Source organism: Hesperophylax consimilis, chromosome 10, assembly GCF_061612785.1.
Source record: "Hesperophylax consimilis isolate HC1 chromosome 10, BYU_Hcon_1.0, whole genome shotgun sequence".
Taxonomy (NCBI): Eukaryota; Metazoa; Arthropoda; class Insecta; order Trichoptera; family Limnephilidae; genus Hesperophylax; species Hesperophylax consimilis.
Genome location: NC_142845.1, coordinates 10,462,204 through 10,483,338, shown reverse-complemented (window position 1 = coordinate 10,483,338; position 21,135 = coordinate 10,462,204). Strand labels below are relative to the sequence as shown.

At 32.6% G+C, this 21,135-nt stretch overlaps 1 protein-coding gene across 1 annotated transcript in view; it reads left to right on the top strand.

Moving 5' to 3' along the window:
- The window catches only part of LOC149420268 (cytochrome b5-related protein-like), a 58,033-nt gene that overhangs the window by 11,023 nt on the left and 25,875 nt on the right, over positions 1 to 21,135 (top strand). Inside the window, exons 2-3 of the mRNA XM_089636562.1 lie at positions 15,900 to 16,122; positions 20,002 to 20,405. Of these exons, the coding sequence (XP_089492688.1) occupies positions 15,913 to 16,122; positions 20,002 to 20,405 (614 nt within the window). The 5' untranslated portion in view covers positions 15,900 to 15,912. The remainder of the gene's footprint in view (positions 1 to 15,899; positions 16,123 to 20,001; positions 20,406 to 21,135) is intronic.

The following is a 21,135-nucleotide window of genomic DNA, read 5'->3' as shown; positions in this document are numbered from 1 at the left end:
CTGTTATATATATTATATATTGTATACTTGTTTTCCGTCCCAGCAAAGCCCCCAGTAGTATTGCGCAATATAAGTTATTATTCACCAGAAAGTCTGACATACAACTTTCTCACCATAATACTATACCTAAATTGAACAATTTTCTGTCGATTTTTTTTAAAATTTCTTACGTATCTACTTATATTTGCTAAGCCAATTAAATAATGAAGAAACTCAATGGTCATATGAACTATCAGAGGGTATTCTCCATACAATGCTCTACACAGGAGGTCCTGAAGAAAAAAAATTCCCTCAGGGCCCATGTCATATTTGGGCACGCTGCGTGGGAGTCTTTTAAGGTAAAGGAAGGAGAGAAAGTTCTAGGAAGTAAACAGGTGTGAGGGTTGAGTAGAATCTGGGTATCAATGTGTCCAGGAGTGAAGGACGTATGAATCCATCTTTCCCTCTGCGGTGTAAGGTGATGGGTTGACAGAGAGTCCGAATGGAGAAGTTAAAAGGTTTCGCTCAGCCAGTCTCTCCTGATCCGGCCCGCCACACAGTAGATGAGCAAACGTATCCACCGCCAAGACAAACCTCATTTCATGAACCTGGGCACCCCTGCTAAATCCATCCTAATCTGCTAATCCCTGGTGACCAATGGCAGGGGTGTTGGTTATCCAATAAATGGTTCCTGGGACAGCGGTATCCATCCCGCACCCAAATCGAAATATCATTCAACAAATATTTGAGTACTTAAAACAAAGGTAAAAAAGTGCTGGATACCTGAAAGGTATATTTGGGGGAAATTATACAAGAAATAAAGTATGAAATAAATTTTTATTTATTTATTTATTTATTTATTATTGGATAATTTGTATAGCGCCGCTTTTGTGAGATATCACCTCAGGGGCGCTTGATTATGATTATGATTATTGAATAATATGTATAAGATAGTGTGGTTTTGGTTTAAAATGGCTATTTCCATTTTCCAAGTTTGAAAAATTTTCTTCCATACAAAGTACTATGCAGATATCACATGACAACCAACGCTGCAATTTTTTTTTTAACCATTCGCCATTTGCGTCGCGGCTGCGGTGACCGACGGGCGGTCAATCTGTGGTTGTTTGTGACGCTCTGAGTTTCAAGACCAATTGGATTTTTCCATAACTAATTACAGTCAATGCATGCAGTGCAGACTTATAACTAATTTATTATTTATTCATATTTTTTTAATATTTGACTTTATGAAACGCTTTTACACTTATTTCTAAAATAAGCCTGTGCAATTTGCATAGAGTTCTAGGCTTCCTCACATATGGAGATAAATTATACTGCCGAATAAAACACTAACACATTTAAAAACTAAAGAAACGAAGACAAACATTCCTGGGTTACGAATAACCAAAAAACATTTAAAAATCTCCTACTACCATTATAATAAGCGGAAAATGTTGCTTGTGTCGTGATGGAGGACTTAGCCAGCCAGATGGGAACCAGACGCAATGCCAACTCAGTGATTTACTTTTATATGCAGTTGGCGTAAGAAAAATTCACTGTATCTACCTAAATATAATATAGAGCATGCAAATAGATTAGAAGTTTGCAAAATTTGCTTTACCTACCTATCTAATATTAATATAACTAAGTATTTCCGAATGAATATGCAGATGGGATATATGACCGAATAATCATAATTTCTAAGCTTTAAAAATTTCAATACTAGAAAGTTTCAAATCAGAAAGTTTCGAGTTTCGAAACTGAAAAAAAATTTCGAAACAACAAAATCAAAAAACGTTTCGAATCCAAAAATTGTCGAAATCAAAAGGTTTCGACACAATTTTTTTTAAATAAATGAAATTGTATGAATTAATTTTTAATATTTTAAAGAAATAGCAGCAATGCAATACAATCCTTATACATGTACAGCCTTACTAATATAAAAAAACTCTTTCCGAACGATAAACGGTCGGTTTTAGTTGCACACTGATTAAAGACAGTAAATTTTTTTTCGGACTCGTATTAATAAAAAAATGTTTGTAACTGGCTGCGAGCTTTAAGCTTTAAAATCTGGCAACGTAGCATTGTGGCAGAGTGATACATGAGGCTCCCGTCTTGAAAACGTTAGCTTACTTCTCACAAATTATTTTTGATTGACTGTTACTGTTTTTGTTTATGTTAGGTTTTTTAACATACCTATTGAAGTACCAATGCATCGAAAAATATAAATAGTGTTGTTATTTTTGGTATAAATGAGATAAAAAATGAAGTGACAGTTTTCTTGTAGATTTTTTAAATAAAAGGAATGTGAAAAATTCCCTTTCTCTACAATTTTTCGACGTTTTGCGTGAAAATGTTTTTTTTTTAATGTTTAAAATTAAAATATCCCAAATAAAGTTTCTAAAGATGTTTATTATTAAAAAAAAGACAAACATATATATCACACTTAAAAAGCCTTGGAAATTTTCCGAAAATCCAGTAGTAATTTCAAGTTTAAACAACTCAATTTCGATGTGTTAACAGTGTATATATCTTTCCATAAACTTTTTTGTAGCCGTTAAATTTTATTTGTAAGGTTTTTACATACACAGTTGTTTATTAATTGTATAAGATATTTACCACGTTTATTAGAAAGGCTGATATTTTTTTTGCATGAATTAATAACATATTTTCGAAATTTAAATGGCAAATTTGTTTATATTTTCTTCTAATTTTATGATGATATGATATTATTTACTGTACAATCAACTATCCGCAGGGAAGTAGATATCTTAGTTCAAACGTTTAGTTAATTGCAACTGGCGTCATTCATTTTCTGAAGTGCGTCAAATTCTAGATTGAGCTCCTTGCAAATGATTTTTCTTAAATATTACAATCCACTCAAATGGTGACTACTGCCTAAATTTGTGAGCCGCCTTGGTTGAAAACTAACTAGGTATACCATATAACATATTTTGCCATTAGCACGTACTGATCTTAAATGTTTTACGAGACGTACATTATGTGAAGTAATTTCCTTAGTTAAATGAGTTTTTTAGTACCAGCTTCTTTGGTAGAATGTAATCGAGACCCTCCATCTTACTACACCAAACGAAATGTGTTTGAACAATGGAGGTAAAAACATTAAACACACGGATACATAGTTGTATCCGTGTGATTAATTTTTCTTGTAATTTTGAAAATCACTATATTTAAATGTTTTTCTGAAAAAAAATTGAAACTTGATAGAAATTCATTGAGCTCCATGATGATGGAAATTAAAATTGTAATTGTGAAAAATTAAATAAAAAACATTTAAAAAACGCAACGAAAGTATCGCTGGTATAAACCCTACTTTCTCTTGTGTTTTATCTAATAGGTACTTTTATTAACTTGCCGGGTAACGAACCCGGAATTAATTTCATTACGCTATATAATTTTTCAGCAGATAAACGAGAACGTTATTAAAGCTTGGGGTATTATGTCGTGTTGCGCTACCTCCTTTAGCACACGTTTCAGACAACATTACAGTGTCCATTATCAGGGCAGATGTGTAATCGAAGATTTTAGTGAAGTGTGCGCTTATGCATGTAGATGCGAAACCGTGTTGCCAGCTCTAATCCTCCAAGGCCTGGTATTACAAATTATATAATATTACAGAGAAAGCCCCCAAAAAGGGCGTTAATAAAATAGTACATAAGTTAGTTTTATACTTATGGTCGTGAAAATCTTAAACCGTAGCTAAAGAACGTTATTCTATTAATAAGAGCACTAAAACACAAATCTGCTTTCCTTTGACAACAACGAACACTATTTCAAGTGTGAAAGAACGATTTATTTTCCTTCTAAAATACGTGAGACTCCACTGTCAATATTCTATGCATTTTTTTGATGAAACCGCATATTTCAAATATGTATAATAATCATCGTTAGGTACGGCTAGCAGTTCCTTTATTCTTTCTGCTAGGCTCTGCAGGCGGCTTTTCTTAGGCCCAAATCGAACACAACATAACCTTTTCGGTTTATCCCTTCTTGCACACAAGACAAAATAAAGATGTAAAACGTTAGTTGAGATAGTATTTTACGTATTCCTATTCTTTTTCTTTAATAATAAACAAGTAAATAAAAAAACTGTGAAATGTATTGTTAAAATCGTCTCCGCTTGTTAAAATATCAATACGAATGTGGGTGGCCAGGTGGGGAAAAACAGTAAGCTTGTCCAATAAATTTAAGTAAGATCTTCCATACAGGATGCAGTTTTGAAGGGCCCGTACATTCTGTTTATGGGTGGTGAAGGAACCTGGGAGAGGTCTCACTGTGTCGGGAGGGTCGTGCCGTTTTCAGTCATTACGATGGTTTGCTCCGAACAACTCTGGGGCTTCGCTGTACGCACGATTCTTGAAAATGCCAGTTTGCCGGCTGCAGTTTGCGACTTCTTCCATTTTAAGGCTACCTGAAGGAAATGTTTTTAAACATCGGCCTCACACCTTGAAAGAACATAAGGATCGAATTCGCCGCTATATCTGTCGGTATAGCTAAATGCGGCCGAAAACTTCAGAAATCACCTTTATCAATGTATCGATGCTGGGGGCCATCATCTTTCTGATTATAGTGACCAAATGGATACATCAATGTTCTGATGTAATCTTCAGGATTTGGTGCATAAAACGGCGTGATTTACAGAATAAAACAAAATAAACCCAATTTCTTGAAGTTGGGCCGTTTTTTTAATAGCCTTTTAAAACTGCAATGTATGCTTTTGTTTTGCAACACCCTGTTGGTTCAAACGGACTTTTCGCTCGACGGTATGAATTTACACTATTGAGGCTCTGTGTTTTATAAGCAAGCTTTGGAGCTATCGTTGGAAATTCCCAAATCCAAACCATAATACAAACTATATTTTGTTAGGGTTAGATCCCACAGATGACAGAGACAGATATAATATATAATATACAGGGCGACTCGTGATTTACAATATGGTTGGTTTATACAAAAAAAATTAAAGGATGTAATAGAAGAACCAATGTTGTACAAGTTAAAAAGTTCATTTTAACATACCAAAAATCTATTTAGGAAAATCCGCTTGGATTCCTAACGTGTTAAGACGAGACATCAGAAACAATTAAAATTCGAGCGTCGAGCAAACTCCCGTTATGAGTCTTGTGTGGTCTTAATTTTATTCTATTTACATCGATGGAAATTGACAGAAAACATTTTATCAGTTTGTTCAAGAATAATATACCAAAAAGAAACCAATTATAGATTTCCTCCTTGTAACTTTACCTCTAATTATGCAATTATAGATAAATAAATAAATTTATTTTGCACCAAAATTATATAAAACACAACATCACTCATGGTAGGCCAAGAAAGGCATTATTTTATAAAGTTCATATTCAGGTTGCAATGAGGAACTGTAATCCATGTTTTAATTTTTTAATTCACAATGTCATATTTATAATAAAATTCTTATAATATATTGATGTTTTTTATTGTTATAGTTAGTATTAACATTTAAAATAGTTCTCGAAGTTTTAATTTTTTGGGTCTCCCGAAAACGCACCAATCGCCTCCAATGGACGTGATTTAAAAAGCCTATATTCAAATACGGTACTATTTACGTTTAATGTAACGTATTTATTTATCTCGGCGTTAAGTGTAAGCTTCTTTATATCCAACCACTTTAACAATGCTTATAATGTTTTCAGCATTGCTTTCCGGCTCGAAGGACCAAACAATGTAACGTGTTCTATTACACATCAAAATGAACTGTAAATCAAATTTATATTAAAAAACGACATTAAAGAGCCGACACTACTGAACACCCCTACGACCCTTACGACATATTCTTACGCAGCAATACGGGTGGATTAAACGTGGATTTCGTATCTACAAATCTCTTAACAGTATAAAATAAAGTCGCCATCCACGTCTGTCTTCTTGTACACTTAGCTCTTCTAAACTATCTAACGAATTTGAGAAGGGTTTTTACTACTATTTAGAGAATTTCTTCCAAAAGGTTTACATATATAAAATATGCAGATTATATTTATAGATAGTAAAAGAATACAATGTTTATCCTAGAGTTCAACCCCTAAAAACTTTAGTCCAAATCATCCACAACCCCAAGCAACGCCGGGTACACCTGGTCAGCTAGTATAGTTATAATTATTAATATTCACTTTTGTTAATCCTAAATCTCTGTATTAATTACAATGCGACAGATACTTAACGTTTGGTTTTCTTTAATATTATCCATAAATAGTCTCACAATACAATAAAAATACTGAAAGTAGACTTAAGGTACGAATGCATTTGCGAACCGAAACGCGAGCCGAGCCTCGAATTATGGGAAAGGAACAAAGCAACATCAAATGGCGCAAAACGCCACTTGCGGTTGCTTCGTTACTTTCACATAATTCGTGGTTCGGCTCGCGTTTCGGTTCGCAAATGTATGCGCAGCATAACGTACCCAACTACTGAAGACCCCTCCTCTGACATCTGTGTTTCCGCAACAATTCTGTGGATTCAATAAAACTGGATTCTTAATAGGTACTCTTCACTTCTACGTGATTGAATTGCCAAAATGAACAATTATTACTGAAAACATAATAATGTTCTCTATTACATTTCCAGATATTTTGCACCGAACACCAATCCACTGTATAGATTTACGGTGGTTTCGTGGGCTAAACAATAATTGAATTCAGCTTTGAACACGGATTTGTTTGCATCATGCACAACCCTTGCTCTACATCTGCTATTTGTTTTTAATGGACTGAACCTTAATTTAAATTCATAGCCCATCCATTGAATATCGCTCGTAGCTCCATTGAGGGTTAAATTAAATCGGATACATTGAATTCCTCAAGCTAAACTCTCGACCTAAAATACTTTGCAGAGTAAAATATGTCTGAAAATAGTTCATAATATTATGTTTTTTCAATAAACTTTTCATGATTTGGGACCAAAATTCGCTTCTGAGTTGTCTACGCAATTTGTATTTATTTTCTTCCTACATGGAATTATTTTACATTACTTGAATTATTTGACGGCCTCCGTAGTCAAGGGGTAAAGCTCTTGATAAGCAATAAGTTCGCAAGGTCAAATCACGGAGTGCGAGAATAAATTTTATTTGCTGAATTCATGTAATATCACAATTTATTTATTAAAAATAATGTAAATAGTATGCTTGCGGCATTTCCAGTTCCAGAGTAAAATATACACTAAGTATGGTGTAAGACCAAAATTCAGAATTAAAACTATGCTTCAAATGGATTTTAGCCTTGTTTGGTGACCAAATCTGTATAGCCAGATACTTCTCCATTTTCCTCCTCTCTATCTCCTTACCCTCATCACCACCTCCAGCGTCACAACATACCCCATTTGGGGATTCCATAGTCTCACTGGATTCAGACGGTTAGAAGCAGTCGGGACTCTTTTGAGGTATTCACATAAAAATTGTAAATATTCCGATGGCAGTGAGGTTATGGTTTCCCCAATTGGGGTACATTATGAGGCTGAGGGGGTGGCGAGGGGTAGGAGTTGGGGAAGAGAAAGATCGGGTAGTATCTGGCTCTTAAAGGTCTGGTAACGAAATATGGTTAAAGCCATTTCAAGCCACGTCACTATTCTGAACGGTGGTGTTTCACCAGGGCAATAAAATAGGTTATGTATTGGAGAAGCATTCGACTTAAAATTAGTTTGAATTAAATTTTAAAATTAAAAATTTTAAAAAAATGTACAGAAGAGACATATCTGGTCAGTTTCGTATAGATTTTGCTCTGCAGGTGAGTGATAGCGAATAACAGTCATCTTCGCATTAATCAGATGGATTCATCCGAATTATATCGTTTGTCAAAAGAGGTCAATTTAAATGATTAAAATATTTTTTGTCACAATAATGTGACAGTACTTTAGAATTACAATGTGTTGATTCTCTTATTATTCTAAATTTCACTCTCTTGAGAGCTGGTGGTGACAGATTATAATTTCATACTGCGAATGCAAACATTATTGTGCCGATCACAAGTCCGCTGCCGAATTTGAAGATTAAGGAGCTAAACTCAATTGCGAGTGATATTTCTGGCGAGTCTTCTATTTTTATGTAATTGGTGGCTGGATTATAAGTTGTTACTTCTCCTGCAGAGTGAATTTAATAATCAACCTTTTTTTTCATAGGGAATTAATTTCCCTGATGGTCTGTGCTACTTACAAGCCAGATCATCACCATGTATTGTGAGGTAAACCCACGCTTCACAATGTAAGCGTACCAATAAGATAAAGATCGGCGTCATTAAAATTTAGACAGACTTGTCACTTACAAAGAATATAATGTAATAATTTTGTGAAATTAGTTTTCATAATTGAAGGCAATATTAGCGATAATTTGAAAAACATAAATGAGAAGAAGGTATGGTCGCATCTAGGAATTGAACCCAGAACCTAAGCCTTGCCGGGGCTCTGTTCTAACCACTGAGCTTATTAGGCCCAAATTCCGTCCTTTTCGAACCGTTTTTTTTCTGATTTTTCTATTTCAATTTATCGCTTAAGCGTCGCTAGTATTGTCTTCAATGATTAAATATGAAAATATAAGGTTTAACGAAAGATATTCGAAAAATTAACTATTAATTATGTAATTAATAATTAATAAAAGACTTGCGAAAATGTCAATAAATGTCGCAAATCAAATCAAAAATGGATATTTTTAGACAATATCTAGATTGCATTTAGTTCGGGAAGATTCTTGCAATCATGCATAAAGATCGCAGCCAATAAAATTGTGCGTTATGAAAATGAAGATAACTTTAGTAGTTCTTAGTCGATGAATGATACAATTTCAATGAAAATAGCGATGCGGCTGTAAATGAATAAATAAAAAAAATTGTGATGTCTTAAAACTATTATGTAAGTAGATAAGAACGAATCCTACTAAACCCTGGCGTTTTAAACATAAAATTAGAACTACGAACAGATTAAGGTAAGCAAGTTAAGTCGGTGGGATGCGTGAGGTCTTATCATTATGTTAATGTACCGGTGAGGACATGTCATGCATTTTGGATACATCTGTATGCTACTCTTACATCACGTGACAGTGCAGCGGTGCAGATGATGCCTTTTGTCTGGTTAATTCACTGACGTCAATCTCTGTGGGATTATTGTTATTAGCAGGGAACGCGATTGGAGAAGGTTGCCCGCTGTGATCGATATTGTGCTATTCATGGGAAAAACAATACGCGCCTGCTCACTGGTGACGGTTGTATTTTGTAAGGCTTTGAGGGTTGAGTTTTGTGCGGTATAGGGTGCGTATAAACACGCGAGCCAGCCGCCGAGCTGAATCATGACTTGTGGGAAAGGAATGAAGCAAAGGCAAATGGCGCGAAACGCTGCTTGCGGTTGTTTCATATATATATATATATATATATTTTTTATATTTAATATTTGAAAAAAATTTTTTTTTACATAGATATAAACAAGATATAAAACAATAGAAATTAAAGTAGCCTTTCCTCACCGTAAAGAGACAATCCTCTTGTGCTTGGTGAGGGAATTCTAGTTCAATTATATATATATATATATGTTAGTATTAAGGTTAATAAATTATAAAGAAACAACACAAGATTCAAACAATATTACTTTTAGATGTAAGTAGTGAACGTATTTTGGACTTAATAAATTTTTAAATATGAAATTCCCGAATATTTTCGATATTTTTGAAATTTAATGGAAGGTTATTAAAATAAATTACGCCTAGATAAAGATAGGTATTTATAAATGGAGCATTAATTTTTTTTTACATGCATATCGATTACCAAATAGCATTAAAAACAATTCCGTTATAATGGGTATTAAATTACATCTATCCAATACCGACAATATTACTCTCTCCTAATTTTTAATTTACAATAAAACTATTATTAAAAGATTTAATATTCTCCTGACAAAGGAAGGGTGCTTCCGAAACCGGTAGAATGAAATTAAATTTAAGGTGGTCTAAAAAAAATTTATATCTTTTATTGTAAATTGTGACGAGCCACAAAGTAAATGCTTATTACTTTTAATTTAATTCTTCGCCGAAAACAATTCGCAAGTGCAGAAGTGAAAAAGTGTATTTGGTTAAAAAGGGCCAAGATAATATGTATTCTGTACTGATTTTTACAGTTTTAGATTTTACTTAATGATTGACTGCTGGGCGAAAAAGGGCGATGTCTGCTTAAAACGGTAGGCAACTAATATCTGAGTTTTACTGGAAATGGCAAAAGAAATATTTATTTTGAATTTCTCGCCCAGCTGGGTTTTTATACTTTTTAACACCCAAATAACATTTAATAGAGCATCACAAAAGAAAACTGTACAATACAAGGTGTAAAATAGATAGATTAAGAAAACTCTACAATGCAAGGTGTAAAATAGGTAGATTAAGAAAAATCTACAATGCAAGGTGTAAAATAGGTAGATTAAGAAAAGTACAATAAACAGACTAAATAAGTAGAAGCAGAGCTAGACAGTTTCTTTAATTAGATTTGTTGTTCTGCTTGCCGATATTATTTCTACTCAACCTCTGTGTGTATATTAATATAGAGATTGACGCGCTAAACAAGTCAACAACATAATTGTAATCACTAACAAAATTCTGTATGCAGCGATCGGAAGTATACAATGTGATTCCGTATTGGATCTGTCGCAATCATACATTATATATTGCCTCGATGTTAGTTTAGTTGTTGATTATTAATTGATTAAGTTAAATTAGTTTTGTTGATTTTCAATAATAGCTCAACGCTGTTCATTATTGAATTTATGATTTTATATCAACCCGCAGCGTTCGGAATTTTTTTAAATTAAATTTAAAAAAAAAAAAGATAAGTTTACAAAGGGCAACAATAACCGTGAGAAAATCTTCAAATGTAATTTGTGATTCGGCTCGGTTTTGTCTCCTGTTTATACGCCGCATCATACAACCACCCGGACGCGTCTCGGACGGACCACAAGTATTCAACTTATTTACGTACTCGTGTATCATACATCAAATATTTATTTATTTTAATTGTTGTCATTGTTGAACGTCGTAGCAAAAAAAACCGTCTTCATAATTATGGTAAGTGTTATTAAATTAATATACACATTTATCAGGCGCTATAATAAAAGATGCACTATAATTCTCTAAAGTAGAAATAAACACATTCTTGTACGTACATTATATTTCAAGCCATTTCATAGTTTGAACTTCATTTAATTAGGTGTTTTCTTGCTTGCCTCCTTAATGAGTTCTCTCGGAGTAAGAGAGCTGGAAGTTTCCTGCGTTATGCAAAAATTGAATAACGCTGGTAGCGGAAGAACGCGGCTAGTTGGTAATTGTGTTACGACATTATGGTGGTGAGGAGGGGAAGGTGAGAAGGAAGTTTTATTGCAATCAACACCTGATTAGCATTTCAGCTTTTACATTGTTTTCAGAGATTATATCAGTGTCCTGAAAAATAAACAACCCACAAGGATAAAAATCACTGATACGTTAATATTGCTAATTCATTAAGAATCTCTTCAAATAATACTCTAACCTTGACTCTAACACTAAAACGCTAACCATTTTCTTGGATTTAAAGAAAGCGTTTGACACAGTCAACCACAGAATTTTATTAAAAAAAATCTCTAAAGTCGGTATTAAAAACAAAAGTTTCATGTTATTAAAAAGCTATATATTGAATCGCCAACAACGCACAAAAATAACAACAAGCTTAAGCACCTATGACTTGACAAAACATGGCATTCCTCAAGGAACTGTCTTAGGGCCACTACTCTTTCTAATCTACATCAATGACCTATGCAATATTGCAATACCAGGTAAAATTCTCTCTTTTGCCGATGATACTGCAATAACAGTATAAGGTAAAACGTGGGAAGAAACAACCAGTAAAGCCAACAAATGTATTGCAACAGTCAAAGATTGGCTTGATAGAAATCTCCTTAGTCTAAATTTGAATAAAACTATCTTTATTCCCTTTTACAATTCCCAAAAGTCATCCCCTAAAAATAATCTTAATCTGAAGTTCCACAACCCTAATTGTAACCTTGCGACATGCTTAAATTGCGAAGACGTGAAATTCGGACAATATATCAAGTATTTAGGAGTTACTATAGACTGCCAACTCAAATGGACTTACCATATAGAAAAGACGGTCAGTAAACTGAGATACCTAAGTTACATTTTCAAACGAATGAGCAACATTACAAAGGCGAAGCCTGAGCGTGGGTATTATAGTGTAAGGATAAAACAGTGGTGTTTAAAATATATATTTTTTAAACTTGTTAAATGTATCTATAGAGATCAATGTGATTGGTTTTTTTTTTTTTTAGAGAAGTTTTTATTTTTTCTTCTTTTTTTTTAAATTTACAAACATATACACACACACACACGCACACACACACACACACACACACACCCACACACACACATAAGACATAGATGCATGTATATATTTCTTTGATTTAAAGAAATTAATCTTTAATTTACAGAAAGACATGTGGTTGTTTAGTTATTTAGAAACAGATGGCTTAAATTATAGAAAAAAGTTACTCGCTTCGAAATTATTTCTTATCCAACTTTTAACATTTTTCTTATATAAGTTCAGGTTTTGACACATGTTGATGGAATTGGGTAAAGAATTGAACAATTTTGGGGCAATATAGTTGATGTGCCTTTGGCCCAGCCTAGTTTTGCAGTGAGGGACTGTGAACACGCATGTGGTATGTCTCTGGCTCGAGCGATTTGTGTTTTTGGTGAAATTGATAGGACGCGTAAATATAAATTTGAGACATTGAATACAATAGATCCGTCTTAGTTCCATAATTTCTGTTTCTTGAAATAACTGGTTGGTGGGATATGTCTTGGTCCTTTGGTACATTATTTTAATGATGGATTTCTGAGCGATTTCTAAGGGTTTTACGTGATTATTGTAAGTTCCTCCCCAGGCAATTATTCCATAGGAAATAGATGAAAGCACTAACGCGTCATAAACAAGTTTCATGGTTCTTTATTAAAAATCTTATTTTCTAAATTATTAATAAAAATATCTGCAATCAAAGAACTCGTACTGTTCCCCATGGCCAAGCCATCTTTTTGTTTAAAAACTGTATTGTTAAATTGAAAATAATTTTGTTTAAAAATAACTTCGAAAAATAAAATAAGGTCATGGATAAGGTCTTTCTGTAAGTTAGATGAATTTAACAAATTATTGATGATGGTTTTACTTTCTTCTATTGGAATACTAGGGAATATATTACACTGTGTACAAAAGTACGTTTTATATATTTTTTTTACAGTTCACATTAAAAATACACAATAAATACTTACAATCAAAATGCACATCCATTTTTCCATTTACCAGTTCCCGTAGTAAAGTTTTTAATATATTTTGATATCTGGTACAAAAGTACATCACGAATGAAAAGGAAAGAAACCCAAAGAAATCACCTTAAATGCTTTTTAATTTACTTTTTAATGTTTTTTCGTGTATTTTTTCAGCTGTCATTTCTATGTTAGAAACAGTGATGGCTCGTGATTGTTAGATGTACTAGAGTGCTAATATTACAAAAACTGCATTATTGATGTGGTTGTAGCTGAAAACCATGTTTTATTTTTTTAGAAAATTTGATTTTTTGTATGGGAATTTTTAGGAATCTGAATTTCAAACTGAAATTCATAACTACAGCATCCCCGGCAAGTCTAAGGTCCTAGGTCCTGGGTACAATTCCTAGATGCGATCGCACCTCTGAAAACAATCTGAAAATCACCGATCATTGTGAAGGTTTTCTGTAAAAAAAGTAATGTCAGTTGTTTTTTAAATTTTAAATAGTTTTTTAAATTTTTATTATATCAGGTAAATCGTTGAATAGCAGCTGTCTGGTTGCATCTGGGTAAATATATATTCCCAGATGTTCTAGGTCTTAAGCTTCTCGTTAAGGACAGTTCAGATATTTTTCAAACTTTTAAAATAGCACACTTTTCAAATAATTTTAAAACCGGTAGGACCTTAAATTTATCGAATAGTTCACTTGTTGGAAAATCAATCTCTTGATTTTTTATGAATAACTTTAGTAATCATTTTTTGTGTTATTATTATCGTTATATAATATAAACTATTTTTTACTGGTTCACTCCAATCGGATAATTAGTCTCCGAGAAATGAGCCCGTCTATGGACACGTACCAAATTTGGATCTGGGTTCTCTAACCTCTTGAACGCCAGCGTATATTTAAAGATACTTTTGAAAAAATCATTTATTTGAATATAACTAGCTGTTCCGGGAAAACTACAGATTGTAGATTATACCATACTAGTATTTACATTAAAAAATACATTAACGTCAAAATTCAAAAAATTTATGTATTTTCAAGTATGTACGGTCAGGTTGTGAAAGTGTTAAGGTTCGGTGTGTATGTCGTCAGCTAGCTCACCCAGCGTGATTCGGTACTTTCTCGGGTACATTGTTACGTACGATAAACGACCTTTATAATGATAAACATAAATATTGTTATATGGGCATCATAGGGAGCATCGGTGGCCTGAAACTCTACCGATTTAATTAAAGATTGTAATGTTATGGATCTTATTTCAAAACATGGCTTAACGCAATACAATAAATATTGCGGTGCAAATCTAGTAAATAATTAAAATTTATTCAGATAGATGAAATGGTAAAATAAGCAAATATTTTTTGATTTTTTTTTTTAACAAACGACAAACATTCTCGGGTTACAAATAATTTGAAAATATTGTAAAACTCTTTGTGCCATAATTTTAAGTGAAAAATGTTGCCTACGCAATGTTATAGGATTTAGCTAGCAGATAAATAATTGAACCCACAATGCCTAGGTCAGAACCCGACGCGTTTGTTAACTGAGCCACCGACCGGTTAATCAGTACTAATTTTAGACCTTTTCACCTCTCAATATTATGAAAACTGACGATTTATCTTTAACTTTGAAACTGAAAATAATTTATTCTAGTTTTTCAATGAACAGTGTTTAAATAAATTAGTTAAATCAGCGTAAGTCATATATGTTGTTCTTGTTAAGTACTTAATGATAACGATGCCATTTGTTGGTCGGAGAACACAACAGAGTTAACATTTATTTGATATTACATTAGAAAACCGGCTCAGCGTAAAACCCACACAACTTTGCAATGGAATGACGTTCGAAACGTGCAATAACTAATGACGTTATATCTGACAAATATCACGTTGGTTTAATTATGCAATTAAGTGGCTTCAATTAACATACAGCGCAATTGCGAATATAACAGGTAAAGCATAACGTATAAGTTTCAAGTCTGTGTCGGTCTTCAGTCAGTGCATGTCCTTAGAGAATAATACTTTATTTCGAAACTACATTAATGTTTCAAATCTTAACCTGAATCGTTATTTAAACACTTCTTTAGTATATTATTATATGAACAAATTCTGTGAATGTGAAGTATAGTGAAACCATTGACATAAATAATATGACGCGTCAAGTTCATACTAGTCGTAAAATAAAATGTAGCACGTTCCTGTTTTCAGATAGAAATCGAATAACGAAACAAATAAGAAAAAAATAGCCACAAAGAATATGTCGGAATTAATGAAATGGCTACAAATATTATCAAATGATTTATTTTTACAATGCTGTTGGGTTTTTTAATATTAATTAATTCGCTGGAGTATTGAAGAATTCTTTTAAATCTATCGACACTTCAGTAAATCAATAAATATTACCCAAAAAACTTAGTTAACTACATAGCGTCACCGTATGAACACACCACAATATCAACACACACGATGAAATATTTCTTGTACTACTTTATATCACCACCTGTAAATAGTATAAAAAGAAAACCAACACCCAACACAGATCTTGAATTATTTTTTTTTAGCTTAGACCTAATGGTAAATAATTTCTTTAAGGTTATTTACAAAGATGGCACCGTTGCAAGAAGATGTCAGCTTCCCCCACCTGATATACCCCTCGCTGAGGGACACGGGTATCAAGGACGCCTACCAGTGGATGGCAGGGAAGGCCATGGATGATGGGGCGGAGGGTCTCTGGAGGGTCGGCAATAAACTCTATGACCTGCAGGACTTTATCAGCAAACACCCGGGCGGGGAAAACTGGCTTAAGTGGACCAAGGTAAGAACAAACTTGTATTATTTTCCAGCTGGTGTACCCTTCGCTGAGGGACGCAAGGCACAAGGTATATCTTCTGCAGGACTTCATTTATAATTACACAACTTTTTGTACCTTAATATATTACATTAAATCTCTTATATAGAAATATATTGTTATGATATATTATTTACGTATCACACGATTTTCTTAAATTGCATTTTAAAAGCATGAAGCAAATTATGTTAAATAAATATTTATGAAGATCTTGTGCTGTTGTATCACGAAGTCAAGATGTTGACATGGTTTATTTATATTTGAAGGGCTTTATTTTTAAACATACACTTGTTTTTTTAAAATTTGTTACCGTTGCGTCGCTGTGTCATTCACCAGCAATTTTAAAAGTAAGTTAAAATTATTAATCGTGGAAAAAAATAATATCAACAACTCCCAAAATAATATTACAGAGATGAGGACACAAAAAAAATAACGGTTGTAACTGGGACTTGAACCCAGATCCTATAGTTTTATCGGGACTGGATTTTCTATCTATTTTATTGATCGTTGTTGAAATGATCTTATGTTATTTATTCTATATTTTATGATTAAATATTACAATCAGGTTTAATAAGGTAATAACTCATCACATAATCACGCGACAAGATTTATAAAAAATTATAATAATACCACAAACAAACAAAAATGTTTTAGATAGGACCCTACTCTAAGGATAAAGTAGGTAGGTATATAACAATCTTTGAATAAAAATTAAAAAGACCACAAAACATTTCAATTTAAATAAAAACTAAAAAGCCACTTAAAATAATCACTTAAGAAATGTCACCACACCTTAAACATTATTTCATGTTTTATGTTTTTATATTTTGAGTAAATTAATATCTCTTCATTTTATTCATCCTCTGCCTGTCTCTTCGGCACACGGAAAAAAACTTACTGATAAAAATATTGCTTAGTTATTAACAAACTATCAGTAAAACACGAGTGTGTCATGAAGACGTTGGAACGTGTTTATGAAAATTCTTAAATTGTCGCAATTCATTGATATATTTATCAGGAAAAGCGCAGCTGCATATATATTTTGAATGGACTAATATTTTGCGGAAAGGGCTTATTAGATTTTAATAAATCAGCCACACTCATTTTTCTCCATGAAAGTAGGATAAAGTTGGTGGAAAAGTCAATTTGTAGGTTTTAGTGGTTTCTACCAGTATGTTATATAACAATTCAATAAAACTCACTCAGTCACAAGAGAAATGAACGTAAAGTTTTGGTTCATGTGAAATAAACTTGAAATGTCATTTCAAAATTTACTAGGAAGAAACATTCATAGTTCGTGCATTATAGAAAGAAACATGCATAGTCAATCGGATCTCGATACGTTTTTGTATTAACTTGTTGGTTTGAAGTTTTCAAAACATCTAGAACTATGCCAAAACCTTTTTATATGGTTAGAGACAAAAGGAAGATGATCTAATGATGGTCCAATTTCTGGATTCGTACGTCATAAAAAAGTTATTCTGCTGTACGACCTATAAAAGAAATGCAGGTAAATACATCCGCACATCATTAATATAACATTCAAATATCATGCACATATCATTAACATATAATTCACGTATCATTCACATATCATTCACATATCATTTCTTATTATGAAACATGGGAAAATCCACAGTAATTAATCCAAAAAAAAGTAAAACCAACTATATCTTCTTTATAAAATCAGAGGGAATACAAAATAATTGATAATTTACAAAATGAAGTACACAATATAATCATTTTAATGATAATATCTTTCTTACTCAATAAAATTTACAAAAGTGTTGTTTCAGAGAATTTGAACAATTCATCAAATTTCGAAGTTGATTTTAAAGTTCTGTGAAGGTTCTATTCAAGTTCTGTTGTTGTATCGTTACTGGCCAGTTGTTTCACAAAACTGAAATTTTAACGGAACTTGAACATAACCCTTACAAAACTTTAAAATCAACTTTGAAATATGATGAATTGTTCAAATTTTCTGAAACAACCATCCATTAATCATGATTTTTCTATTCCAACCTTTCAAATTAATTAAGAATAAATACTAGTCAAACTACTTTTTTATTCTTATATTACTGTTACGATATTTTTTGTTTATTTTCAAGTACGTAATATATTTCTTAACTGTTGTATTTTGTTTATTTTTCATGCAATTACATTTCTCAAGTGTATTTTTTGAGATAAAGATATATCTTTTTAATACGTTGTGCTTACTTTTACTACAATGAACTAAAGTTTATTAGAATAATAAAGAACAATGTGAAAATCTCTGCTTGGAATAATAATAATAAATGGTAACTTGGATAATTTTGTTTTTGTGAAAAATCACCCAAAGGGCATAATACTGATTACATTCGCAAATAAAGCAACGTATAATATTTGTTCCACCAACAATGAAGCAACAAAAAAATCCTTAAGTTTATATTACCTTAAGATAATGTTTTAGGTTTTAAATTGTAATTATAATTTTCAATATTCAATTAAAAATAAAAAAAAAACATTTTCAAAATAGGTGAAAAAAGATACACATTTCGTTAAAAATAATGTTTCTAATTGTTTTTAAATAAAAAAATGTTTTTTTTTCACTGACTACGGATGTTTCTTCCGCCAACTTACGTTATAAGATGTCCACAAATATTATAATATGTACCTTAATTATTGTTAATTAGGTTAGCTGCAAGACATAGTATGTTGCCAGGTACATTTAAGCTCTACCCTTTGTATTTTGTTTATTTTGAACAAAACAGTGAATCATCATAAATGTTATTGAAATGTTTACACTGTAAGAAAAAAAATCTCTTTAAAATCAAAAGGTTTAAAATATCTTATACCTGTGGAATGCCTAAGAAATCGAAAAAACGATTAATATTTCACCGAGGAGACTAGTTCTAGTGGCTGAGTGTTTGGCCTGGTTGACCTATTCACGCAGATTGCTACTGACATAACACGTTCCATTTCTAGAAATTCGCAGCAAAACAACTTAAGGTCACGACAAATATTAACATTTCATTCCATCAGTCCAAACAAATATGATATCGTACTTAATTGGTACGTAATCTGGAGTTTGGCAAGATATAAAAATAAACAGTACAATAAACAATTAGTACTAACTAACAACAACATTTATGTACACTCCCCTTCCATACACAAGCAAATGCTTTCAATGGAAGAGTAGTAAAAAGACCCAAGATGTAAAATGAATTATGTACCATGTAAACATATTATTAAAAATAAAAAAATAATTACAAAAAAAAAAAAAAAAACAATCCATTAATTTGTATTCACTTTGTGTTAATCGAAAAAGATATTTTAGAAGCAATAATTATTAGCCTGAAACACTCATCCACATTGAATAATCTCCTGATAAAAGATACATGACGCCAACGGGACTTGAACCCGTGTCCTTTCGATTTCCGGTCGACAGCTCTGACCACTGAGCTATGGCGGCTTATCGCTTATCCGCGAAATAATTCAATATATACTAGTGTTTCATTCAACAATTACTGCTTTTTACATTTTTTCACCTGAAAACAACCAACTTTATTTTATATGGGAAAGGTATTGTAAGTGCTAACTCTCTCACTAGATGGCGTCGAGACAAATTGTCCACATTTTTGGTGAAGATACTTGAACTTGAAAAATATAAATTAATTTTCAATATGGATGAATGTTTCAGGCTAATAATTATTGCTTATAAAAATAATTGTTACCCTTTGTGCTATGCATAAAAAATTTGTCTTAAACATTAGTTTACCAAAAAAAAAAAAATAATAAGATATTTTAGAGTTTAGTGTTTTGAATTACGAGTCCGAAAACTTTATATGATGTTGTAACTTTTTTCAGGGAACGGACATCACAGAAGCATTCGAAATCCATCATTTGTCAAAGACACCGGAAGCCATTTTAGCAAAATACTACGTGAGAGACGCTAAAAGTCTTAGAAACTCACCATTCACATTCAATGAAGACGGTTTTTATAAAACATTAAAATCAAGGGTAATAGAAGAAATGAAGAAAATTCCCAAAAGCCACGGGAGTTCCAGTAAAAGGGTTTTGGATGTGATAGTTTTCTGCACGTTTTTGTTTTCGATTCTGGCCGTCAGAACAGACTGGGGTTTCGCTAAGCTTGGATGTGTTCTTTTGGGAGGATTAACCTTGGCTTGGACAGGAGTCTGCGCCCATAACTTCTTCCATCAGAAAGATAACTGGAGGATGTACATGTTTGACCTCACCCTGATGTCTTCTGAGTAAGTATTTCATAATCTTCTATATCTGATAGCTAAGAGCAACCATTGTCTGCGAGCACACAAAATAATGCATTTACGAGTAGGGTAATAATATAAGGGTTCCGCATTGAAGCATTGAAGCGCATTGACAATGTTTGTTGAATTTGACATGTTAACAAGTGAAACACAGTGCTCAATGCTTTGCTTTTTGGCCTGTTCTCAGTATTGGATCTAACTACAATTTTTAAATAAAGCTATTCATTAATTATGGTTTAAAGTTTTACCCTGAAGCAGAAAATTAATAGTTTAATCAGTGCCTATCTTTTTATGCTAGTGCCAGTATTTTACAAGGGCGATACCGATAACGTTTTGCACTATGAAGCGACGACGTTCAAAATGTAATCATGTACTTAAGCTTAAACCGTCTTACCCATAATCACGGTATTAATATTATACGGGCGTATAAGTTCGGGATTGTGGAAAACGTTACACATAATCGTTGCGGATGGCGTATACCAGCCGTGTTAGTGCAAAACTGTCAGATTTATATCGGCTTTCCCCTTGCAGTATGGCGTTGGGATAGCGCCGGCAATATTATGAAGAATGCACGACATTTCGCAAACTTTACGAGATATTTATGTCGTGTAATGTAAATATAAATACTAGTAACATCCAATTGCGGCAATATCAGAGGGATATTTTAAAACAAAATATCGATGGACGAACAATCGAATTGGCCGGATTACGATGC